Raw genomic sequence first — 27799 nt, 5'->3', positions numbered from 1 at the left:
AAATACTTTACTAATCGAGTCTTTTTTTTTCTCTTACGCTTGAGTATGCTCAGGAATAGAACCCTTTCATTTTCAGGGTCTGATTCGATGTGGTTTAATTGTTATTAAATAAACAAAAATAATAATTAATAAATATTTATTAAAAAAAAATTATGAGGCGTGCACTTTTGGATTTTCCAAATTATTTTTTAAACTAGGCAGCAATTTATACCTACTTTAATCGGTATTTTAATAGGCGTTTCTAAGTATGAAGTCGCAATAAATTTACAAGTCTCTAGGTAGAGACTTACTACTATGCGGCTTACGCCAAAGCTTACCATAGTGCCTAATTGAAAATAATTTAAAGAAAGCATGTGCACAAAGTCACTGGGCACTTTTGTTCTATGTTAATTATATTTATCTATTTATGAATCATGTTGCAATTTTTTGTTTTGAAAATTAAGTTTCAAATACTGAAACTCAAATTCTTGTTAGATCGTGCGTTACAGTTTACTAAACTAAGCTTTTTTTGGCTGAATAAGGGCATTGCGCGTGCGCATGTAACATTAAACAAAATAGTTCCTGTGATTTTGTTGGTTTTTACTTTTTACAATAGTCAATGAAGTTTTAATCAACAAGTTTGTCTAAAAAAACCATTCTTAATTTGTATAAGTACATATATTGAATAACGATAAATAAAAAAAAAATATTGAAATCATCTTCTCTTTCAACAACCTAATATTTTTAAATAAAAAAATACATAAAAAGTGGTCTTCATTATACAGTTATAGACATGGTAGTACATATTTATAAACACCGCTACGTATTATGTATCAGAATTTATTTATATTACACGGATATTGGATAGCTTAACGTAGATAAGTATAAATTTATTGTACGTGCATATCAGCTATTTTAATATTTCATTGAAAGGAATCTGTAAAACCTTCAAAAAATACGTCTACAACTATACGTACTATCTAGGCCAGATTTGATGGATATTTTTCAAGAATTTATCGAAATTTTAATGAGTTGATGTTGGATACTCTTCGTTTTTTTTTTCATCCAGCATCTATTTTATATTATTTTTATTTTAGATATTTACAGATCTATCTATCATTGTAAAAATATCCCAAATAGGGTCTTGAAATTATTTAGATAAAGCACATTACATTAACTAGATAGATATAAAGATCGTGAAGGGTTCTCATTACACACGACAACGAAATAAGACCTACTTGTCTATGGTTAATTTTCTACTGTTTGTGGGAATGAAGGTGTATTGCCAGATATCTAACATCAAATATATTTGTACAACCTACAACCAGAAAGAAATTGTAACCACTGAAGAAGATACTTATAAATAACATTCATACTAAAGATTAACTTGAATAATTTCCATCAATTGATACAACACAGATTTTATTTACATAATAATATGAATTATAACAAATTACAAATCTATTATTTAAACTATAAACTTTAAAACACTGATTGAGGAAAATACACTAGAATGTTCAAATATATTTATAACATCACTTAACATTAACGATTTGAGTCTTTTGTAAATGTTCGGCGTCAGGCATAAAATTATGCTTTCGTGTAACACTGTTTGATATCAAAACGTATTTAACGTTCCACCAATAAACAGTCTTTGCTTGACGAGAGGGAAATCATTCCGTGTTTATGATTGGCGATATGATTTTATATGTTGTCGTGTTTAAGCCCCACAGCGGTTATAAAAACCATACGATCTCAATCGCTTGCTGTAGGTTACAGCGAGTGCTCATTTAAGTCTTTGCGTCACATTTGCTAAAGCAACTGCGAAAGCCTGGAGAGCCGAGAATGGATATTGGAAATCCAGAGTGTACGCGTTGCCGTCGATGCGACCGAACTGCATCACCTAAACAATAATTTGTATTAAAAGTAAAATAGTTATACAATTGTTCTATAGTAGCTGCTGGTCTGCTGCTAGTCTTGTCAGAGGCGGGATGGAATATGATAAAAAATCCATACTAATATTATAAATTTGGGTTGTTGAGGAAGTGATTATGAGGAAGAGGAGGAGGAAGAGGAGGAGGAAGAGGAATTTTCACACACAAATTTAGAGGATGCGGATGAGGAAGAGGATATTTTTTTGAGGAAGAGGATGCGGATGAGGATGCGGATGAGGAAGCGAAAGAGGAAGCGGATGAGGATGAGGATGATAGGAAATTATAATCAAAATTAAAAAACAAAAACTTTTAAAATTAAAAATTAAAATAAAAGCCATTCTCCTGTCTCTACATATTGATGTTTAAGGTTAGGGGAGGTTAGCTCGCCCGATCGCGAATTTACAAAGCCTGTCAGTACTATACTATTTGAGTCACGAGCCGGACTCAGATGAGCTTTTGTTTATGCATATTACTCGAAAAAAACCCACAGAAAAATCCTAACCTATATCAGTGCCAGAAGCGACATTATCCGATTTCCACAAAAAAAAACTAACTGGTAGATATTATTATGTAAGCTTAAACAACTTGTTTATTTTTTTATTTAAAATGACTTTTGACAAACATTATTTCGTAAAATATGTTTCTTCTGAGTATGAGAGAAAATGTTATATTATTATGTTTAGAGATAAGTGTTAGGCGCAGATATAAATATGGCGGTAACTCTACTCTTGTTCGTTAGTAGAGTCCGACTCGTAACTCAAATACCTAGTTTAAATAGGCTTTGTAAATTCGCCGCCCGATCGGATCAGCATCCTCATAAATTTCCTCTAAATTTTGAGGAAGCGATAGCGGAAGAGGATTTTTTTATTTTCATTTTTGAGGATGCGGTAACGGTAGAGGAACCCAAAATATTGCGGAACTTCCGCATTATGAGGAAGCGGAAGAGGAATCCTCAACAACCCTATTATAAATGTGAAAGTAACTCTGTCTGTCTGTCTGTTACTCAATCACGCCTAAACTACTGAACCAATTTGCATGAAATTTGGTATGGAGATTTTTGATACCCGAGAAAGGACATAGGCTACCTTTTATTGCGAAATATGTACCTACCACGGGCGAAGCCGGGGCGGAACTCTAGTATACTATAAACCATGTCACATAGAAATAATTTGTTTTCCACAGTAAAATAGAAGACTTTAAGATATAGTCAGGGCAAAATTACAAAAAATAAAATAACCATCCCTGATTCCTTTTTAAAATATTGCTGTTAGAAGTCTTAGAACTCCGCAATTCAATATTTTGTGATCCATAAAGTTTGAAAGAGATTTCTATATAATACCTGTTTGCCATGATACTCAATCTGAAAGTTCTTAGCGGACTCCTGTGTGACCCGGCCGCCGAAGTCAAGCTGGTACACTTGGCTGTTCTCGTTCCACATGGGCGCCTTGTTGTGCATCACGAGTTGGCGCCGCGTACTGCGGTCTGTGGCGGTTGCGTTTCCCGCGCGTTTTATCTGTGGTAGCGTAGAATTAAAAAAAAAAAGTTTTTTTTTGTTGGAATTTGTTCAATGGTTAAATAATGCAGAAGGTTCTATTGTTTGTCTTTATTTATAGTTCTTATCACAGAGCGTGTAATAAATAATGTGTCGGATTATCGGATAGTCGGAATAAGTTTGAATTAGAATTTATTAGTAGACAATAATTTTATTTTTATACAAATCATAACACACAATTTGATAATTATATGCGTGTTTTATTAGATTATACATTATCTAATAAACTTATCTTACCTTATTCCTCAATTGAGCCTTTTGAAAACTTTCTAGGTCCCTAAAGTTCTTGCTGTTGATTTCACTGTATCCGTTTGGGAACTCATCATCAGAGCTCTCTGAAGGTTTCTTATTTCTTCTGCGGTTAAGAAGCGGTGAGTTTAACAACTGCCTGAAAATTTTATTACACTAATTTACTATAGACCATAGTCCACACTATCAATTCGCAAATATAATGTAAAATTTACTATTGATTGAAATTAGGGTGTGCGTTTAGCATTTAAAGATTGAATATGAAACATTTTAAACAAATTGTAAATTGTGCTCTTAATTTTTTTTATTCTATTTAAAATAAATATCCAGAACCCATAAATGTAATGTAATTGCAATGTAATATAATGTACCATTATTTTGATTGTTATTTATTAGTTATTACATTATTCCCCATTTTGTTTCCTCTTAAAATATGATACAGAGTCAATTTTCTTAACTTGCTTAAGAAATTTCCCTTCAAGTTACCGTATAGGCGATGCAGATGAATATCTATGCCTGCGCGGTCGTGGCGCGGGAGACGCGGGGGAAGCGGGCGCGGGGGACGCGGAGCGCGCGGGGCGGGGGGACGCGGGCGCGGAGCTGCTCTCCCGCACCGCAGTACTGCTCGACCCGCGCCCCCCGCGAGACGCTAGCAAACGTAGCGCTAGCTGCTCTAGTGAACCTGCGCGGGAATAGACAGTGTAGAAAATATGTATATCAATAGGACCAAAATTACAAACCGTTATACAAAATTAGTAATTACCGTTATATAATGAGTAATGCACGGTTTCTAATTTTGGTATGAGAAAAGTTATTGCCTTCTTTTATTGAAGTGTAAGTATGCAGTGACGCAACAATTAGAACCTTTATTTTAGAGGCTTTAATTCTTAAAATGACTACAAACAGGATATGCCCACTAATGGGCAATTTTTCTATTGTTACGCCACTTTTCAGTAATAACTATAAATTGAAGTAAAGAATCGATTGGAACTAAATAATATTATATGCCTAATTATTAGTATTTCATATACAAAACTCTTGTCTCATGGAGCTTTCTTTTTAATATCAGAAGCTATTCTATTTTGTGCAAGTTGTAATTTAATTATTAGAAAAACCATATGATTTGAATTAAGCCAGTACCTATTACCTATGCTCAAAATGCTACATCATTCCCCTTTTACTCTACATCTAATCGTGCCTTTTTTGTGTATCTAAGATTTTTAAGCTGATTAATTTACTTTTCGAACAATTGGATGTTTTTCACGCTGTAGTTTGCAACTCACAGGTTCGCATAAGCTTTAAACATGCGTGATTTAAAGCGTGGTCAATCTAGCCGGCGGTCGCATTGTCAAGACGACCAGCGTCTCTCCCCGTTGAAGTAATGTATCGCGGGTGAGAAAAGCATCTACTACTAACTATAATACTTGCTGTAGTCGGAATCGCTGTCCGTCAGTTGCGGCTGTGCGGCCGGCAGCGTGTAAGTGGGGCGAGAGCTACACGCCACGCACACGTATGTTTCTGCGTCGACGTCCCTTTTATCGTACGGTGACACAAGTCTGCACGCTGTACATACAGGATAATCCCTACGCGACCTCCTTGCAGTTACGCCACTTTTGCCACCCTCTTCAGTACTTGTTCCACTGTTATCTTCTCCCGTACTATTGCGGCTACTAGAATTTACCGATGTGTCTCCCTTTAAGTTTAAATCAGTCTTTAACTGTTTCTTTCCCTTCTCAGCTGTTATTGATAATTCACTTGAATCTAAGCTGCGAGATTTACCACACTTTTTCAGCGGCGTTCTAGCGCTTTCAGATGTTTTTAAATCAGTCTTGAAATGCTTTTTGGGACGTCTATGCCGTTTGTTGTTGACAAGTATAAGGCGACGCGGTGGTTCTCCTCGAAGTGCTGATAAACTAACTTGGGCATGGAGTACCTGAGGATCGACCAAATCAAGATAGCCCACGCTACAACTGCGAGTCATTGTGTCATACATTGGAACGTTCGCACATACGGGGCTAATGGGTACTACCGTAGTAGTCCTTTGGACTCTCCGCTCTGCCTCTTTAGGCTTTTCTGTTATGTTAGCTATATTTGTATCAACTGGTGTTTCCTCGTCTATATATTTAAGATCTTCACCCTTTTGTAAGTTCTTTAACGTCTCATTTCTTTTGCACATTGCATCTGGATGCACTTCATGTTCGTAGTTCTTATTGCATAATGATTTTAAAATTCTAGTGTTCATTTCATAAGATGCTGATTCACCTCTGCTGCATATATTTTTACGTAATTTTGAAAGGCAATTGTCTGCGACGTGATTATCGCATTTCTTTATTGTTACTTGTCTGCTTGGTTCTAGGCTGAGATTTAAATTAAAGCTTTGATGTTCATTATTTGGTAAATTTCCTTTTAACGAAACGCCATCTCCTCTCACGCTGTAATCAGTCCTTCCACCATAAAAATCTCCCCTGCCTCCACACGTAACCGCTTGCGGAGACGGCCTTTCAAAGATTATATCAGTTGGTGCAACTGCGTTCTTTGGTGATTGTAAAGTAGGAACAGAACTTTCACATCTAAGAGGAGATATCGCATGTCTATTAGGCACAGTGGCAGTGCTATTTACCCTTCTCTCACTTGGTTGCGGCGCATGCCGCACGGGTGTGCTATAAACATTTTCTGTTAAATTGTTCATATTATCACTTGTATCTATAAAAGGGAATTCTTCGTATGACTCAGCTCTAGCCATTGTTGGATTTGGATTACTATTATTGTTGGATGTATCCGTTTGTGAAACACTGTTCGTATTGCCTATTCTTTCACTCAGAATAGAAGGATTGAACTTTCGCCTAATGTTGTTGTTTGAATGAGTTGGTGAGTTATTGCCACTGGATTGAAAAACTTCTTCCTCATCTTCAGAAAATATATTCGGATTAAAATTGGGGTCAGGTCCAACTGGATAATCGTCTCTTAACTCTGTTATCGTTAAAGTCATCTGCCTCGGCTGAAGATGCAATAAAGATGTCTTGTATGTCACTTGACCTAAATTTGCAGGCACATTTTTAGCTAGACCATGCATTTTGAACTTAGTGCCCCAAATGTTTGAGGTAACTTCTACTAAGCGCACATCCTGAAAAAAACAGAAATAATATAATTGTTAATTTATCTTTATTTTATCCATTTATTTGTTTGTAGAATCTAAGTACATATTATGTATTTAGTTAGATATTTTAATCGTGTTTACCTCTGGCAGTGAATCAATATAAGCTAGTTCATCAGGAGTTTCATCCTTGTCACTTGAATTGCGGGATTTACGTCTTTCACGGGCGCGACGTCTCCTTTGTAGTCTTGGAGAGCCGGAGCATCCTGCTATTCAAGTATATTTTTCATTAATATTTAAATTAAGGTAAAATTTATGCATTACATAAAGCGAATCATTTTTCTAGGTATCCATACTATGACATATTCTTATGATGAATTTTTTTGTCGTGTCTTGTGCAGAACGCTATTTACAAAGATAAGTTTATAAATTTATTTACGTTTAAAGCGTATTCGGTGTGACGAAATGACCTAAAAATACTATTTCAAACTCAAACTCAAACATTCATTTATTCAATTAGACTTCTATTTAGTAGCACTTTCGAATCATCATTACATAAGTATTTTTAACATTTACCAAGAAAATGTCTTTGCTTACAAATCATTCAACTTAACCCACATAGTACATCAACTCACCGTCTTCCCGTTCGGTATCCGACGAAGCGGAGTCCTCTTGCACCCGCTGCCGGCGGGCGGTGCGCGGGGTGTGCGGGGGGGGCGCGCGGGCGCGGGGCGAGGGGATACCGCGCCCTGAACTACCACTGCTGGAGGAACTGCCAGCGCTACTGCTGCTCGACTCGCGGGTTACGGGCGGGATGGAACCTTCTGGAACAATTGCTTTTACTTTGGGTATGGACCTCGTGTAGTAGAAGAAACTTTTGACTAATATTATAAAGAGGAAAGGTTAGTATGTATGTATGTATGTATGGTTTTCACGCATAAACTACTGGACCGATTTTGATGAAATTTAGCACAGACATTCTTTAGACCCTGAGAAAGAACATATTAATAAATAACATATACCTTTTATTGCGAAATATGTACCACGGGCGAAGCCAGGGCGGACCGCTAGTGTTTATAATATAAGTTATAGCATATTTTAAGTCATGCTTACTGTATTCGTATTTCCAAAGCAGAGTTAAATAGGTTAAACTGAGGCTACTAGCAGAAAAACTAGAACATAGACGACGAAAACAATAATAATTAAAAAAATAAAATTATTTATTAATATATGTATTATTATATAAATTAAATTGATAATGTAATGTTTTCTTGTAAATATTCAATGAGGTCAGCAATCAGTACTACTTGCACCTTGGTATATGTCCAAAAACATAGCAAAAATATAAAAAATGTTGTGTGGTTTTATGAAACCACGGTAAAAGTGAAACTGTTCGAACGGTTCCGAACACTGCTTTGTGTAGCGCATGTCGCGTGACGGTCGGCTGCCGAGTAGGTATACCTACTCGGCAGCCGCGATACACGCGACATGCGCTACACAGACCAAAAAGTTTGAGACGATGTAATAAAAGTTTCACTTTAATATTTATCAGGTAAATTAGTAAAACTCAACCTTCAGCCTGCGGATCAAATATAACGAACTCCGGTCTGATCTTGCTTGTCCGCCTCCCCTTGAGAAGAGGTACAAGTCCTCCCAAGTGCTCGAGGTACAGAGTATACGCGCCGGCTTCTTCGTCGTCATGTCGAAGCATAGTGCAGTGGAGTCGCCCGCCCGCTGCGGGAGGCCGCGATACGAAACGACGTAACTCATTCGTCTCTGGTACGTTACACTAGAGAAAAAGAAATATGAATGTGTGAAATTTGTTTAGAAACTTGTTATCAGTTCGTGGAAATTTCGAAGACGACAAAAAGTTATATATATTCAAAGCTAAGTCGAAAGTGTTATAATATAATTGCGATGTTAGCAGCTTTTATTAGTTAACAACGATTCGTCAAAGCTCAAGACAAACTTTTAGATATTATTAAATCTTGCAGACAGGTGGTCAATGCTGGACTATCTTCGATATTTTTACATCGCATTCATAGTTACTACATCATTATTACCCGTATAGTATGCGCGAACAAGCTTGCCAAAGCTGGCTGCAACCTCGGAGGTAAGGGCAAGCGCGCAGCCAATCGGGGATGACGCAGTGCAGCCGCAGCACGAACTCTCGCGAGCAACTGTAGCGGCGCAACCACACGCCACACTCGCGCCGTGCATACCGCGCCTCCAACGCTCACGAATAGCCGACGGGCAGCGTGGCCCCATGTCAGGGCGGTTACACGGGCCTGGTGAAACGAAAAATAATTAAGTAATTCAGTTATAATTAATAAATAATTATGTATTTCGTATAAATAAATATAATCCATACTAATATTATAAATGCGAAAGTAACTCTGTCTGTCTGTCTGTTACTCAATCACGCCTAAACTACTGAACCAATTTGCATGAAATTTGGTATGGAGATATTTTGATACCCGAGAAAGGACATAGGCTACCTTTTATTGCGAAATATGTACCACGGGCGAAGCCGGGGCGGACCTCTAGTAAAAAATAAAAAACAGTGAGGAGAGTTATGGATTATGAGACAAAACAAAATGAAATTGAAAATTGAAAATAATTAAGAGAGGCTGAAAGAGACAAAAACATCAATAGAATTTACGAGTAGCTATGGAAAATCAACTACCAGCAGACCTACCTGTGTGTATGGAATAGGCACGGTGTAAATGAGAGTTCCCGTGTCGGAATAGAATTTAACCACATTTTTGTATGGCGGAGAATCTTCAGCTTCACCGGATTCTGGAAATAGGAAAAAATTGGGATAGCAAGCTTATATTAATAAAAAAAAAACATTATATTTTACCGTTGTCACAAAACACACATTTTACAAGTTAATTCACTTTCATTAATGTTGATATGTAGGCCCATAAAATGGATACAGCAGAACGTATTTACTAGAAAGGTATAATAGAGCCGGCCGTAAAAGGTACTCGTCGTAAATTGTATACGGATTTTCAGGCAAACTGCCCCTATTCATGAAATAAGAACCTATAAATCAACATGCTTTGCTCTATAAGAATCTCTTTAAACGACAAATTCTTGATACATACAAAGATAAATGTACTAAATGGCGACATAACTTTATCTTCAAGTAGGTATAATCACATCATTAATCATTTGAACATTTATGACCAATAGAATAAAATATTATTAATAGATATCTAAACCTATAAATAAACCTTTATATACACACAAACGAGTAAGAACCCCGTGTAAGAAACGAACAGATTTTGTGTGAATGCCGTGTCGAACGATTTGTAGAGATCTTTGCATCTGTTTATGTAATATCTAACCAGTAAGTCAGAAAGAACTACAGAGTTTCCTGTCGAAATTGTAGAAACGGTGGCAGTTTCTATATATGTATTTGGGTTATTCAAAAGCTTGTACATAACTAAAATAAATTATTTAAAAAGTTAAAATAATTAAATGAGTTCAGTTATGTCACAAAATCTTACCAGCTATCAATGTACCAGCAACCGCAAGGAGTTCTCTCGAGTTAGCCCACTCCATGGCCAGCGTGTTTCCTCTCAAGCCCGTGTTTATTCTTACAGGACTGACGTCATCATGTCCACGCATCAGTACTATTTCACCGCTGCCAAGAGCAACTGCAAGCACGTGTCCTCCGTTGTTCTCAGTTGTTTCTTCTCCTTCTTCCATTTTAAACTTCTCACAAGACCAGGCCATTGAAATAATTCCACCTTCAGCGACGAGCTGCACCTGGTCAATATTTAAATGATAATGACAAGTAAGAAACTAAGAAATAACACAGGGTTGTAATAGGAAAATTATTAGTATGTCGTCTTATCGTTCGCTTACTTAACACATATGACATAGATTAGATTCCCTTCTGAAATCTTTTGAACCTGTTAAGTTGACAACGATGTTAAAATACATGTTAATTTTAACAGTCCATTAATTAACGCCTGATTCAGAAAATAATGGTGAACTCGGGTCTAAAAGCAACAAACCCATGTGATGAAAGTTTCCTACCCAGAGAAACGTATGCACTTACACAAAATACGTTTTTCAACTTGAATAGTCTAGAAAGAAGTTTTACGTTTAGAAAGAAGATAGCTTTCAAGGCTCATAAACGATTCACATCACGTCATTTATTTTTTTATAAATCTTAGTTACTGAGGCAGGTGATCTGTATAATTACATTATACACCTGGTATATTGCAGTAAGCAATTATCTTAAAGCATATTAAATCTTTTAAGATCTTTTCAACGAAACATTCTCGTTTACCATGAAGAGATGTTGTCGTTGTTAATAAATGCGCGCGTCAAAAGACTACTTAGTACCTACTTCAGCTTTCGAAGTAGGTAAAAGCAATGTTATTTTTAGCATACGAAGCGCGTTATTAAAGTGGGAGGGAAGACATTGTAGCGAAGTAATGCTGCTATTAAGAAAGAGCTTTGGCAAGCTTGTAACAAACTTTGTTTCTAATAAAAACTTGGTTGAGAAATGTTCTTTGTTATACTTAAGAATACAAGACCATTTAAAGAATTAAAGGAACTCCACTTGTGTCAAGATTTTTATGAGAATTGAGGGCGTATGAATAATGAATGTAGAGCAATGTTAGGGATTTCTTAATAGTTTACCTACTTGAGAAAGTTTTTGAATACATCGTCAGCGTATTTATACGAATGACGAATGTTTGTTTTATTCATGAGTTTACTTCACCTTTTTTACACAGAATAATTTAAATCGATAAATTGCTCTATAGAGATAAAAGATTTGAGAAAAGCTTATTTCAATTAGGTCAAAGCTCACTACTTCCCTAAATCATACATTCAATTGTTGTTTTATTGGCAATCATAAAACAGTCCAATCATTCTTCTTCTGAAAAACCAATACTTACTTGCGACACCATAGCTCCATGAACATCCATAACTACAAGCTGAGCAGAGGCAGTACCGAGGTATACTTGGCTATCATCCGGGGTCCAACAACCGCAAGTAATTCGCGCATCCAGGGATAACATGGAGGACCAGTAGCGTTGACCAGCTACCGAGCCAACTAATACGAAGCCATCCTAAACATAATGTTATTTAATAACTTGAATATAAATTGATCACAAAATATAATTATGTAGGTAAGTAATGTAAAAATTTGAATAGAACCTAAGTCCTTATTTGTAACAAACTCGCGTAAAATAAATTATTATGTAGGAACAATATAAAAAGAATTGTAACTTGTACGTTAAGTAATATAGAAGTTGTGAAGTTAGAAAATCTCTTATAATTACGAAGAAACACATTTTATCTTACATTTAGGTACCTACGCAATTTATAAAATCTAGCCTGTCTGATAAAATTAAATAACACAATATTGTACCTATAAGAACAACGTAGGTAGCGGATGGTATTTTCATCGCGTCAAAATTCATTGCTCAGTTGGGTTCAAACAGAAGCCTTTTAGCAAATGAGAGTGACATATTTCGAGCACCCGTCGAGACACGTGGAAAATTAAACGTGAATATTTTACCCGGAGAAAACTAAATATGAATATTTTATATGAAGTCGTAACTTGACGATCGTAAACAACTTAGCTTTAAATTCATATTCACAGAATAAGTGCCTACATTGGAAAATTGGATTTCTATTCAGCTTCACGATAACCCCTTTTGTTAATCAATTTTTATTCAGATTTATGAGACCGTTATAATGTGCATGAATCATACTCTTGTTGAATAGATCTTAATGAAAAACAGCGTTTTTTATTCGTAGTTAGCATGAATCGTCACTTTAATAAACCAAATTATTCACTCATGTTTAAGCGAGTTAAAAAACCTCTTTTAAAAATGCTTTCCTCATTTTTATACATTGCTCACTTTACCTGATAACAAATGAGGGCCATTCGTCCGTCGTGAGACCAGGAGAAATGTGTGACAGGAGTGCTGCGATCGTTTATCAGCTCGATACTCCATCGCCCCTCGTACTTGATCCACACGAAGATTACCCCCGAACTGTCGCACGATGCCAGCTTTTGGTACGGCTCGTTCCATTTCACTAAGATCACCTGTATTTAAAGAATAATTGAGTAAAAGCATGTTGTACTGTAATAATAATATAGATCATGGCAATGCACCAAATTTTTATTCGTATACCTAATAATTAACCAAAAAGTAGAACAGAAAAATAGAGCACATTTTCCTTAAAAATTAGAAATTTATTCTTTGAATTTTTTAAGAGGAGTAGGTAATTACTCAAAACCTTATTAACCTTAAAGATGAAAACGTACCTATTTATTTATTATCTACTTACAAATAACAAATCATTGTAGACCCACTTTGATAAACAAATCTAAGACATGTTAATTAATGCTCACAAAATGTTTGATTTAATTAATCTTATATATGTATATAAAAACCGGCCAAGTGCGAGTCGGACTCGCGCACCGAGGGTTCCGTACAATTTAAGGTTTTCGGAATTTTTCCTTTATGTGTGCTATAAAACGTTGCTTCATGCCAAATTTCAAGATTCTAGGTCGACTGGAAGTACCCTTTAGGTTTTGATTCCCTTGCGAGTACTTGCGAGTTTCAAAATATGCAGCTTAAATTGCTGTTTCTTTTGATTGCGTTGACATAGAAGTTTGATTTTGTTACAGCTTAAAGGTATTATAGACCTGAGTATTTGGTATGAATTTCAATTTAATACCTCTACGCGCTTATGAGGAAATGGGTAGTAAGTTTAAAATTATTAAAAATAAATATATTATCTGATGTAACTAAAAATTTATGGTTTTCGTAATTTTTCCTTTATCTATGCTATAAGACGTTGTTTCCTACCAAATTTCAAGATTCTGAGTTCACGGGAAGCACCCTGTAGGTTTTGATTCCCTTGCAAGTGTCGAAAATTTGCGGCATAAACGGCTGTATCTTTTGATTGCGTTGGCTTAGAAGTTTGATTTTTTCACAGTTTCAAGGGACAGTAGACCTGAGTAATTGATATAAATTTCAGCTTCATACCTCTACGCGTTCCTGAGAAAAAGGGTCTTGACAGACGGACGGACGGACGGACGGACAGACGGACAACAAAGTGATCCTATAAGGGTTCCGTTTTTTCCTTTTGAGGTACGGAACCCTAAAAATGAATCGCAAAATGTGTTGGTAAGCGCATAACTCGAGAACGGCTGAACCGATTTCGATAATTCTTTTTTTATTATATTCCTTGAAGTACGAGGATGGTTCTTATGTAGAGAAAACGTAGATATTATGTACCACGGGCGAAGCCGGGGCGGACCGCTAGTTTATCTATGAATATGTAAACTACTGAACATCATACAAGTATGATATTGCATGATAATATTATTTTTAGATATTTCTGGTCAAACTACAAAAATAAAGTTACGTTTTGCGTGTAATTAACGCTATGGACACTTTATTTATTTTTTGTACGGTAATAAAAATAAAGCCATTGTATTGCTAATAACAACGTGTGTAATGAGATATCGGCTAAAAAAGGTTCAGGTTTCATATAAAAACCACCTCAAAAAAGAACATCGTTAATTAATAAATCACAAGCTATTTTAATAGCAAATTAAATCTCTTTCATTATATTGTTTAAAGAAACAAAAGAGTGCCGGAGGCAAACTCAAGTACAAAACTCTCTAATAAAGAGGTTCAATATTCATTAATTAAAACTACGGCTCGGCTGCAAATTTCCAATATTTAATGTCATAAATAAGATATCTTCAGGGTATTTGGTGAATTTTAATAGAAATAGACTAAAATATCCCATTTCTATTTCTAATTTTAAAATTCCGATAAAGCTTTATTTTCACATTAAAAATATATACTAATTCCCTAGAAAAAAGCTTACAAGACAGTACCTACCTTGTACCTACCTATTTGGAAAGAACCAGAAAGTTTGAAGTGATGGATTGGGATAATATTTGAGAAAGATTTGAGACAAATGTAGGTAAAATAATACCGTTTATACTGTATTGAGTATTGATATTTATTAAATTAATATTGAAAAAGAAATAGAACTGCTCTTATAACAAAGTCCTGTTAAAATAAAACAGATTTATAACATGATAGTTTTAAAAACGTATCGCAATTTATTAAAATAATTATGAAGGAAAATTGCAGTTGTTTTTTTTTTCACTACACGTGTGCACCTTTTGCACACCTTTGAATGACCTTTGAATAACATTTATAAGTCCCTGATTTTAAACCAGAGTAGGTAAGGTCGCATAGGTACTTATTTTATTTATTCTCAATTCGACGAACAATTTCATTTCGCAGACTCGGTAGGCTTAATGTAACGAGAAATGTTATGTGTATTCTGATCATTGAATCGGAAAAAAACATATTTTTGACACTGTTTATTAATTTGAAAATGTTGTTAACTTTGATAGCAAGTAGGCCATACATTCATAATTATACTCAGAAGTAAGTAGCTATCTAACATCTTATTACCTTACCGTAATCGTTCTCAGTATTATTGTAAATTCTTTGTTATTCTAATCTCCTAAACATAAAGATAAAATAATAGATAATTCTGCCTTTCTTTTATGACTTAAGTTTTAATACTGAATTGAAATACTGTTTCATCTTAGCAAATCCATACTACATTAAATATTAATAAACGTATACTCACATCAGATCTATGGCCCCGGAGATTGTAGTTTGTTCGCTGTGGCAGCTCATGAGGCCGTCGTGCGTGGGAGGAGGTGAAAGTAACGCCCACGACGCCGCGGACGTTGCCCGTCGCGAGCCAGCCCTCTTGGTAATAGTTGTTACGGTTCAGCTTCCAACCCTCCTCCTAAATCATTGTTTATTAATGTTTGTAAGATAAAGTTGAATAATTTGTGTGAGATGGTTAAATCAATCAGAGGTTAAGATAGGCACACACGGTCATGACATCAGGCAAAATTGCATGTCTAAGTAAGTTAGTACACGGTTCGAAAAGACGTCAGACATTATTGAATAAATTAAAGTCTGTATTAAACTGTTAAATAAATAAATAATTTTACTTTTTAAATGTTCGATTTACTTGATTCATTTATGAGGACATGACTCGTAGATACCTAATCTAAAGCTTAGAAGACATAATATTTGTTTCTTATTTCCTCTTAATGAAGAACCTGTTGGTTGTTGTAATCGTATCTGTTGTATAAAAAGCTATGTAGAATCTAGAGATGTGATGATTTTATATTTTGTACCTCCTAACTGCATAACGAGAAAGAAGAAAATATTACAGTAGAAAACATAAATTATATGAAAGCACCTCTAAATCTGTAGCAGTACTAATTAGCGAATGCAACATGCAGTATTTTAATAGGTGCCAATATAAATCATAAATTCAATATTCATTCTAGCGCAAACGCAATTAGCGCCCAATAAGGATGGGCTTGGAACGAATGTAACGGAAGGCAATTAGAACTATAGTAATGAAGCATGTCCCTCTGACGGATGCACAACGTACGGTAGAGCGGATATGAAAGCGCGATTGCCAATTAACTAAATATTGAGTTATCTGTCCCCTACAGGCTAGTACAGCCTTCAAAATTAATTAGTAATTAATCGATTGAATTAACATTTAATATACTCCTCGTTGGTTGTAGCTATAAAACTTTGGTACATCTTGAACAAAGAAATAAAGACTAACTTATAACGAGCATAGCAAAAATCCTTGAATAATAATTTATGGTCTCGAATATCGCTTTAAAGTAGTACTTAGTGTAATTAAATATTTAAGTACAACAATTAGAAACAAAATTGCTTTCTTGTGTCGGCTATTGAAGGTTGGATATTTTGTGAATATAAGATAATCTATATTTTAAAATGACATAATATCCTTACATTATTAATAAATATTCCTTTAAAATTAATTTTCGGATTAGCAATTTAAGGTAGTTTTATGACGAAAGTACTTACGACAACTAGGTAGTATCTACTAATACTTCAATTCGTTTATTGTTTACCATGCACTCTAGTTAATTTATTAGATCTATTAACAAGAGCGTAGGAATTTCACATACACTGTATGGTTTTATTTTAGCAAAAAATTGTGTATCAAATATGAAAAATTTATCATATTATAAGTATTCAAGACTATTCAGTGCCTACTATTTGTATTACATATAAAATAATTTTCATATTATAAAAGGATGAAAATTTAGCATAAATATCGCTTACACTATTACTTAATTTAAACAAGCAGATCAGAAAATAATAATAAATGTGTCTAACCATTGATTTAAGCAGTTTCTTTCGCATAAACGTAATCACTTGTAAAAAGTCTGTTGATAACTGATAATTTAAGAGCACAGAGCTTATGTTCGGAAAAAATATTATATTTTCTCAGCTATAAATACGCACTCTTAGGAGCAGATAACTATATCGTACACGGTACATTTAACCTGATGGTCGACTGAACGATCATTATATTTCACTTGCTAAAAAAAAATAAAGCCTACAACATAACGCTACTAAAACAGCCCGACTGTAATCTTTATGCAAAAGCTACGTCGTTAAGTTATTGCTCATATTAAACCCCTATATTAAATAGACAATCTATTTAATGTCCACATATATATCACGTTCCTAATTGCCCTGAGGACTATACATACATGTACCTATTTCGCAGGTAAAGTGCGAAAAGCGTTAAGAGTGGTGACACCCTAATCTCAAGTATTGTTAGTATGCAGTGTATTGTCTACGCAGGCACGATGTACATATTATACTACATAGCATATCGTATGTGATATATGTATATATGTGCGAGTAATCCTCTATTAATGTTATATTGCTGAAGAATATTTGACATGATGAATTTGAAATATTAAACACTTTAACTCAATTTTATTATAGAAGGTTTTCTGATTATTTTTTATCAATGATAAATTAAGCGATATTTTACGCTAAATCTTATTTTTAATATTAATAACATAATATTGTTCTGTTAAGTGCTACAGTCAAACGTAGCGTAGGCGTTCGTAGACAACCCTCGTAGCGATATCTACGACAATAGACGATGTTATAGAATATAGAGTCTACTACCATCGCTCAAGTCTTTAGCCTCTCTCTTCAACAAATCTTATTTTCATTCAATTTCAATATCATATCTTGTATTTATAATGTTTGTTAAAGCTACTATGTACTTAGTATATAATGAAAATATAAACCTACTCAGCACTCAAAATATTATTTAATAAATATAATACCTGAATCAGGTTTCCAAAGAAATTAGTACTAGAAAAAGGGTTTTTCTTTTTTGTTTTATTTCATAGTTTCGAGTTACAAAGCAAGCACAACTCTCGACCTGAGAATACCTCTCTTGTTCTGTTGGTAATTCACTATGTTTTATTTTGAACAACGTAATAGGCGCTGTTACACAATACAAGTAATTTATTTTACTTTAAATAAGAGTGATTTTTAAAGCTCCTGTTTTTTTTGCAATTATAACTTAATTAAAATTGAAGGGAATTATAATAATGTGAATCATAGGAGTGATATTTACTGAATGAGATATGTAGGTAACTATTATACACAGTTATATAAGTTTCATGTATAATATAAGCGGGATTGTGCAACGGGTGAAAAACCCTCGTTATCATGAAGAAACAGTAGGGGGATTTGCGAGCCGGACGCCTTCACAATAAGTTGTACCTACTAGTTTATGTCATATCAACATGCCGCTAGAAATATATATATAACATCAAAGTAAGGAAGAATTACAAGGAAATTATAGACCATTCTACGTATTAGAAATAAACATTATTTTTTGTGAAAAATGTAAACGTGACAAATTTTTAATGCAATCTTCGAAAGATAATAAATAAACAAGATAATGATGGTTTTAGAGATACCATTGTATGGTGTGTAATGTGTATTTTTATTTGAGCCTTGTGAATAGTCGAATACATATCATATTATGTAGAGATAAAGATTTATTTTACGAGTTATGCTGATACAGGTGAAGGTAAATCCAAATTAAATTTATCATATCGGATGATATGTCAGATTATAGTTATAAGTTGTGTAACCATACCGGCAATTTTCCGACTTGATATAGTTATTTAATATATTTTACTAACTTCTTTATATACCATTATGCTTTCTCATAGCAGCCATTTTAGAAATGCTATCCTGCAACAGAGTATACATTACTGTAAGTTTGTAGAGTTACTCATCCGCACTTGCCTGGTTTTGCATGAAGGGTTTCAATGGAAATTCTATATTTTGCTTAAATACGCCGTCTAACTAAAGCCCAGAGAATCTACATATATACTGGAATCCGTAATTTCATTCCATTTTACTCGAACGTGTTCTCGTACACAAAGAAATAAATATTCGTCAGCTTTCCATTACAGCGCGTTAAAATTACTAAATCGATTTTGGGTTTTTCTCAACAACTAATGACCCTTCAATCTTAGCTTAGAACTACAAATCATGTAGTACCTCGTTTGTGGTGAAAATTAATATTATTAAGCAATTTTCTTCCCTAGTACTTACGCAAACAAAAAAAAATATTGAAATTTAATATCTAAGCAATTTATTCGATTTCAAGAACTTCCATTTTACGTTCTTGAACTAATGATGTGTGCGTTACCCAGGCAAAATGTTTTGCTTTAGAGAGATGAGACTTAAACAAATAATTAGTGTATCATGAGGAGCAATTTGTTTACTAATAGCAAAATTTGTTTGAATTGTAGTTTTTAAGTTATTTAAGAAAAACAAATTTTGCTGGAGTAACGTTTGAAACGTTACCCAGGCAAAATCGTCTTTCAAAAATTAGTTTCAGCACGGAACCAAATACATGAATAGATAGCTTTTGTTGAGTAGTAAATGTTTATAAATAGCAAAATTTGTGTGTGGTATAGTTCTTTAGTTATTTAAGATTTTGCTGCGGTAACGTTTTGGGATTTCCCAGATCTCGAAAACGGCTCAACGCAGAAGTTTGAAAAAAATACCAATAAAAGACCTTAATTTGTTTAAATTTGTTTAATCATTAGTTTTTGATTTGGTTGACGTAAACCAATGTAATTAAATGGTTTCAAAAATCAGAAGAAGCGGGTTTACATGTAAACCAACACACTTATAACCAAATAAACAGCTGTAAAAAATACCCGTGGTTCGACGCTTGTTTACAGCAGACATTTTAGATTTCATACTTTACACGTTAAGAAGATAAAAACAAATTTGATTTATTTTAGACTGGTCGTACTTTAGCGATCGAATACGCAGTTCCCATAACATTAAGAAACATGGCATACTTTAAACAAATTAAAATGATTCATGAAAATTCTTTCCTGTTAATTTCAGCCTTGAATTACGGCTCTAATGAAAGTTATCTCAAAAACAAGAATATGTCAGCAATTCTCTAATAAGCCGACCAAATTGAAAAGGTCACGTAAAAGCGACTGCACCGTACGTACGGGTAATCTTCGCAAATTAGCAGCTTGGTAACCGATGTTTTGTACAGTTAAGCAGAAAAACGTTATTCGTGAAGCCGATTTTTTAATATTTTTTAAGTGCAGTACCATATTACACAATTTTTACTAGTTAATAAAAGTGTAATATCATAGTGTATAATTTATAGTGTGATTTAAAACAATACAAACATATATACATGTAGCTATGAGAAGGTTACGACGCTTTGACAATGATTGGTTCACGGGTTATCCACCTGTGGCAGTCACATGTAATGTTAAAATATTCACTCTAAGTAACACGTAACAAAACTCAAAAATGTTGATGCTAAGGCAAAGCAATACATATAATTTGTATGAGACTGATTTTTTAAATAAAAATAATGAATCTTAACCATTTTATTATTTTAACTAACCTGACCAGAAAACTTTTGTATTCAACTGTACTAACAAAACATCTATATTATCCTGTTCATTTCAGATGATTGCGCTTATGTATGGTGCGGTCGCTTTTATGTGACCTTTTCAATTTGGTCGGCTCATTAGAGAATTGCTGACATAATCTTGTTTTTGAGATAACTTTCATTAGAGCTGTAATTCAAAGCTGCAATTAACAGGAAGGAATTTTCAGGAATCATTTTAATTTGTTTAAAGTATGCCATGTTTCTTAATGTTATGGGAACTGCGTATTTGATCGCTAAAGTACGACCAGTCTAAAATAAATCAAATTTGTTTTTATCTTCTTAATGTGTAAAGTATGAAATCTAATATTTCTGATGTAAACAAGCGTCGAACCACGGGTATTTTTTACAGCTGTTTATTTGGTTATAAGTGTATTGGTTTACTTGCAAACCCGTTTCTTCTGATTTTTGAAACCATTTAATTACATTGGTTTACGTCAACCAAATCAAAAACTAATGATTAAACAAATTTAAACAAATTGAGGTCTTTTATTGGTATTTTTTTCAAACTTCTGCGTTGAGCCGTTTTCGAGATCTGGGAAATCCCAAAACGTTACCGCAGCAAAATCTTAAATAACTAAAGAACTATACCACACACAAATTTTGCTATTTATAAACATTTACTACGCAACAAAAGCTATCTATTCATGTATTTGGTTCCGTGCTGAAACTAATTTTTGAAAGACGATTTTGCCTGGGTAACGTTTCAAACGTTACTCCAGCAAAATTTGTTTTTCTTAAATAACTTAAAAACTACAATTCAAACAAATTTTGCTATTAGTAAACAAATTGCTCCTCATGATACACTAATTATTTGTTTAAGTCTCATCTCTCTAAAGCAAAACATTTTGCCTGGGTAACGCACACACTAATGATCTGTAACCGAAGATAGCCTAAGTTCTTTCATTGGAAAAGTCTGAAAGTAATATAAAACTACAGCGACGCTGTAGATATCAATATAAAAACCGACTAAAATATAAGTTATATAACCCACAATTTATTAGCATAGGCCAGATTATACAGGCAGGTAATCTAATAAAAAATTTAATAAAGGATCTTACGTAGATCTCATATCTGTGCAAATACCAATAAAAGGTCATGATGATAACTTTGACGACGCGGTTGGCGCAGTGGTAAAGTAACTGCCTACTGAGCCGACGGTCCCGGGTTCGATCCCCGGTCAGGGCAAATATTTGTGTGATGAACTCAATTATTTGTTCTTGGGTCTGGGTGTTATTATCTATATATATATGTATTTATAAAATATTATATTTATCGTCGCCTAGTACCCACAACACAAGCCTCAATTGAGCTTACTGTGGGACTAGGTCGATTTGTGTAATAATGTCCTATAATATTTATTTATTTATTTATAACAATCGTAACAGAACGTAATTTTGTTTTAGAGCGCAGCTTTTTTTATTTTAACCCTTCTGCTCGTCAATACGAATGTTCTCGTATTTCCTCGTTCCTCAAAATCCAATCAATTCCAAAGATGTAAAATTTGCAATAACGGGACTCTGAACTGAACTAAATTTTATCCTGGTTTTACTTAAAATATCACACTTCGAACAAACAAACACAAACAGCAGTTAAGTACTTCTTTTTTGCAGAAGTACGTAGTAGGTACGTACGTATTTACCTAACGAAAAATTAATAGACAAAACGTGTAGAATCTACTTTATTAAGTATGCAGTGCGCTGGGTCCATACTCAACTCTCCTGCAAGCAAAATTAAACTGTAAATAAATAAACGTTCAATAGAAATGTTTAAACAAAACAAATAGCCTGCAATTGGAATTGGCTTCGTTCAATTACTCCGTGGATTTTTCATCGGAAAAAACATATTTCAATTTGCTCCACGTTCACAAAATGTGGTATTCAACCAGCAGCTATTGACATATTGGGCTTTTATAAAAAGATGAATTGCTAACGATTATTTTATCAGCACCAACAGCACGCATTTATTTCTTTTGCCCGTCAATTTAATAGACGTGGCAGTGTAACGTTACATAAAGAATATGTTTTTGGTGTTAGCGAAACAGTCTATCGTTACGTAGGTAGATATTTCTGGTACATTAAATGGTAATAAGGTTTTGTTTAATGACAAATTCAAGTATCCATTAAGTTGGCTTTTATTTGAAGAGGGAGAATAGGGACTAAGGTAACACTTACGAAGGAAACAATGTTTGTATGTCATTAATATGACACAGACTGAATATTTTCTGCTTGGCTCTATGCTTGCTCTGTTACTTATTTAAATTATTTAGCCTTTTCATGAAATTGATATTTTTGTATTTATCTTTACAACAAAATGGGTTTTATATTAAACTAGCTGATGCCTGCGGTTTCACCCGCGTGGCTCCGCTCCTGTTGGTCTTAGCGTGATGATATGTAGCCACTATGTAGCCTATATTCTTCAAATAGATGTCAAAAAACGTGAACTACTTTTTCATTACGCTAGAGCAGAAGTTCTTCCGTGAACAACTCAGAACTGGTGGTCATTAACTACGTTAAAATTTTAGTGTAACTTGTGAAAAAGTTTTCTCTGGATAATAGGGTTTTAGAGTCGACATCAACTGTTAGCGTGAAATGAAAGCATGGAGGTCAAATGCAAGAATGGAAAACTTAATTGAATAGGGACCCGGGTCCCATCTGGGCCATCGTAAACCAGGATTTTATTCAGACTCTTTCACAGTCCCTCAATGAACGGCGGTTACACGTTTGCAAATTGTTTTCAATTTTCGTCGACGGTAATGAGAATTTAATGTACCGTTATAATTGCATTCACTGGAAACACCCGTACCTTTCATCGATATAATGAAATGTTTCATTTGTTTTTTTAATTACAGGTAAAATAAATGATTCTTCAACGTATGTGGTAATATACAGGGTGTACCAAAAAGTAGTGATGAACGGAAGCTGAGAGGTAGAGGACCTAAAGGGCTATCCGAATCACCCCCATGTATGTGATGCGATTTTTCGTATTTTCGGAGTTATGACGTTTTTTTCAATTTTTCACCTATCGCCGAGTACGATGATATTTCCACTCATGCTGACGTCAATGATTGCGGAAGATGCTTGATTTTTTTTGTGTGCTAAGCTGAAAGATAGGCCAATTCAGTATGGTAACATTTACTATCGTTAGATCTTTGAATGGAATAAAAAAAAGAATTAAATGGCAAGAAAGATAAAATTACCCAGTATGTTCACCACTTCAAGGGCCCGTAAAAAAATAAAATCACATAAAAAAAGTTTTCCGTTTGACTTTTAAAAACTTGCTCTATCTATCAGATAGCTACCCTGAAAATTTCATTTAATTATTCAGAAAGCTTCAATCGAAAAATTTAAATCAAAATGTGGTAAGTGCAAAAATTGAATTAACTTGATGATCATTAAAACCAATAAATAGGTGTTTAATTACCAGAAATTTTTAAAATAACCCCGCTGTTGCTCAATGCAAGTGCGACATCACCGTAAAAAGTTGTCTTTTAAATGTCTGAATGCCCTTTTATCATTTTTAATGGTTTCTTCTGCTACTATGAATTTCCGGGTTATTTCGTCCAAATTGTGGCAGTCTCTCGTCTTTGTAGTATCCCCAAGGAAAAAAATCAATAGGGTTTATGTCCGGGGACCGTGCAGGCCAGGCTAAAGGGCAAAGATACCCTGAAAGATGGATTGGTCGTTGCAGCCTGCGCATGCGCCGGTGATGCCTGCCTTAAAGCCTGGCCTCCACGGTCCCTCGACCTAAACCCCATTGATTTGTTTCAATGGGAATACTAAAAAGACCTCGGCTACTTGAGAAAATGCCACAATTTGGACGAAATAACCCGGAAATTCATAGTAGCAGAAGAAACCATTAAAAATGATAAAAGGGCATTCAGACATTTAAAAGACAACTTTTTACGGTGATGTCGCACTTGCATTGAGCAACAGCGGGGTTATTTTAAAAATTTCTGGTAATTAAACACCTATTTATTGGTTTTAATGATCATCAAGTTAATTCAATTTTTGCACTTACCACATTTAGATTTAAATTTTTCGATTGAAGCCTTCTGAATAATTAAATGAAATTTTCAGGGTAGCTATCTGATAGATAGAGCAAGTTTTTAAAAGTCAAACGGAAAACTTTTTTTATGTGTTTTTTTATGTGTGTATTTTTTTACGGGCCCTTGAAGTGGTGAACATATTGGGTAATTTTATCTTTCTTGCCATTTAATTCTTTTTTTTATTCCATTCAAAGATCTAACGATAGTAAATGTTACCATACTGAATTGGCCTATCTTTCAGCTTAGCACACAAAAAAAATCAAGCATCTTCCGCAATCATTGACGTCAGCATGAGTGAAAATATCATCGTACTCGGCGATAGGTGAAAAATTGAAAAAAACCTCATAACTCCGAAAATACGAAAAATCGCATAACATACATGGGGGTGATTCGGATAGCCCTTTAGGTCCTCTACCTCTCAGCTTCCGTTCATCACTACTTTTTGGTACACCCTGTATAGATCGTGTAATCTTGGATGAAATAAGTTATAGAGGATGTTTAATCTCCTGAAACTTATGAAATGGTTTTTATATTTTGCTAACATTATTCTTACCGACCTACAACATTAAAACCAGCTTTATTGCGGGGCGCGAATGTGCGATTCTATGAAAGAATATTTCAAATTCTTTTGACTAAAAGCCAGGTACTTCGTACCTATATTAAAACGCCCCGAAGCTCACTCGCTTTTAATTCCATAAAACGTTCTAAATGTACAAAGGTGAGTTCGTGTGTTACTCGTTTTTACTCATTCAGTAACAAGGTTTTCTCAGCTTTTCTGACTTGTACAGCACTTGAATTTAAGAATCTAAATGTTTTCACTACAAAGACTCGTATAACTACTATAGGTTGTTTATTTTTTTGTTGCCAATTATGAAAATAAACTAAACGAACAAAACGAAAGGGCTGAAGGCTCAGGGCTGTTATTATTATAATATGTCTATTTATATGTTCAAAATTTTGTTGAAAGATTGATAATTCATAGTTCATACAAAAATCTAACTCTTTGTTGTTCAATTCAAAGTTAAATAGTTTTATCAAAGACTACTTGTACCTTCATAAAATATGATAGAAGAATCGATAAAAGAAGAATCTATAGAAAGACCCTTTTGAGTAACATATTAACCATGTTCAGTTACAAATTTTCAAATAATAGATCTAAATGGGACAGGCTCCAAGGACCGGCAGATAATGAATTTAATCGCACATTCAATACCCTTGTGCCATGTATTCAAATGAAATGATTATACTGATATGTACATATATATTAGTTGGTTTTATTTTTTAATGTACGCTCAGCGACTATCTACCAATTTGAACAATCGCGGACGCATCCACTGTTTTTCTAAATTACCAAATTATTTCCAGGGCAATAATTGGTGTTTTGTTAGGGATAAGATTAAAATGGTTAGTAATTGTTTTATACTTTAGGTGTTCTAACTTTAATAACCAGTCTGTATTTCAGTATGAATCACTATTACTACTATTTATTATTACCTTAAGGGCTGATTTTTCAATCCTTGGTTAAAACTTATTCATCGAATAACGTATTAGACTACCATTTCAAAAATATATTCTAATTGTCCGTATTTGACAGTTTACAGGTGCAGACATTTTAAAATGTTCGTGTAATACTTTATTGGACGGATAAATTTTAACCAAGGATTGAAAAATCAGCTCTTAGTTAAATTTGACAAAAATCGGTCGGCAGCTTTGTTCGTTTAACGTCATTCCGCAGACCGTCATAATTAAAAATTATAGTAATTAATTAAATTAATTTAATAATTAATTTAGCCACCTTTAACATTCTAAAACATAAGTAACTAAGCGAGTTTAAAATTTTAAATCTAATTTTCATACAGAAGAAATAAAAGTTAAAGTGCTTAAATTTTTCATTTGCCATATCCTGAAAGTTGAAACTTCGACTCTAAGGAAAAACAATTCATTTTGAAGTGTAGGTTATAATCATTTCAATTTTTTAATTATTAAAATATTATATTGCAGTCTTTCATTCAAAATATCGCATCTAGACGATTCCACTATTAGATATACAGTTACTTAAATAAAGAAAGTCAAAAATCATGTAAAATTACATGTTTTAAATACTTAATTGAGCTCTTGTTTTTAGTAGGTATGATATCTAAAATTGCACAATAGCAATCTGGACGCAAAATATCTCCAACTGCATCTATAATTAGAAACTCTATATTTTAAAAAAAGTTGGAAGAAACTACCAAAACATAAATTAAACATTAAAATCTCTTTACCTGTATAAATTAGTTAAACTAAATAAAATAATAAAAAAAAAACATTTCAAGTAGGGAAAGGTAAAATTCTCACATACAATCTAAAGATCTTTATATTTACAAGCGCGTCGTAATTAGAGGCTTTAATGACCATGACCGCACTTAATTCCAATACTATTTATAAGAAAATCTCACCTCAGGCAGCTCATCAGGAACCTTGCCCATCCACGACAACGACAGTATCGTGCAATCGCACTTAGCGTTTACGTTCCTCTCAAAATGTAAATGCATGTTCACGTTATCTCAACACGATAATTAAAACAACCTTTCGAGTCACTGGAACGCGCGCGATTTTCGCGACCGTAGTGCACTGACAAGATTCAACATTTTAGGTGCATTATGAAGGCTAAAACCTTAACGGGTGTACGGTGCTCGTGTCAGAGGGTGACAAGGGAATCTAGCTGGCCGGAGGGCTGCACGGCGCACGTATTGATTGCGCGTAGGGGAGGCAACTGCTACGACCTCTATAACGTTATGTTAGAAAAACTCGGGAAATCCCTCGCGAACTGCGGGAAGGTGGCGCTTTTGAAACTTATGTCTGTGCTTATGTAAACAGTCCAACTGAATATCAACAGTGAAACTTTGTATTGGGTGTGCAGATTAATTTAGCACTGTGAGTTTGTTTAAACTGTGTTTGATATCGTTTTCAAAACTGAAGTTCTATTAAAATACTCTAGAAACGGATTAAATTAATATGGTGTGAAAATTAAGGGAGATTTTTTAACATAAAATTTT

The 27799-nt window shown here is 34.2% G+C and overlaps 2 protein-coding genes across 2 annotated transcripts in view; one reads left to right on the top strand and one right to left on the bottom strand.

Annotated features, from left to right (window-relative positions):
* Positions 1 to 27799, top strand: part of LOC149905365 (uncharacterized) — a 203317-nt gene that overhangs the window by 74713 nt on the left and 100805 nt on the right. The window lies entirely within an intron of this gene.
* On the bottom strand, positions 186 to 27295 carry Tusp (WD40 superfamily protein Tusp). Its single transcript, XM_090106491.1, has 15 exons — positions 27200 to 27295; positions 15476 to 15640; positions 12708 to 12890; positions 11731 to 11904; positions 10324 to 10585; positions 9507 to 9607; positions 8872 to 9096; positions 8381 to 8597; positions 7444 to 7632; positions 6953 to 7074; positions 5131 to 6838; positions 4201 to 4396; positions 3703 to 3853; positions 3253 to 3426; positions 186 to 1882 (listed from the first exon to the last, which is right to left on the bottom strand). The coding sequence occupies exons 1-15, from the start codon at positions 27293 to 27295 to the stop codon at positions 1766 to 1768; spliced, it is 4080 nt and encodes a 1359-aa protein (XP_089962617.1). The 3' UTR covers positions 186 to 1765.

Source organism: Colias eurytheme, chromosome 10, assembly GCF_061535395.1.
Source record: "Colias eurytheme isolate Ceu_HAF_F1 chromosome 10, ilColEury1 Martin Lab GWU primary, whole genome shotgun sequence".
NCBI lineage: Eukaryota > Metazoa > Arthropoda > Insecta > Lepidoptera > Pieridae > Colias > Colias eurytheme.
The sequence above is the reverse complement of the archived record's forward strand: the minus strand, read 5'-3'. Positions and strand labels throughout refer to the sequence as shown.

Coding starts and splice junctions, on each gene's coding strand:
- Tusp (XM_090106491.1), bottom strand. CDS start 27,295: ATGCATTTACATTTTGAGAGGAACGTAAACGCTAAGTGCGATTGCACG. Junction 10,586..11,730: donor ATGGAGCTATGGTGTCGCAA/GTAAGTATTGGT, acceptor AATATTGACCAG/GTGCAGCTCGTCGCTGAAGG. Junction 3,427..3,702: donor AGGCTCAATTGAGGAATAAG/GTAAGATAAGTT, acceptor ACGCTACCACAG/ATAAAACGCGCGGGAAACGC.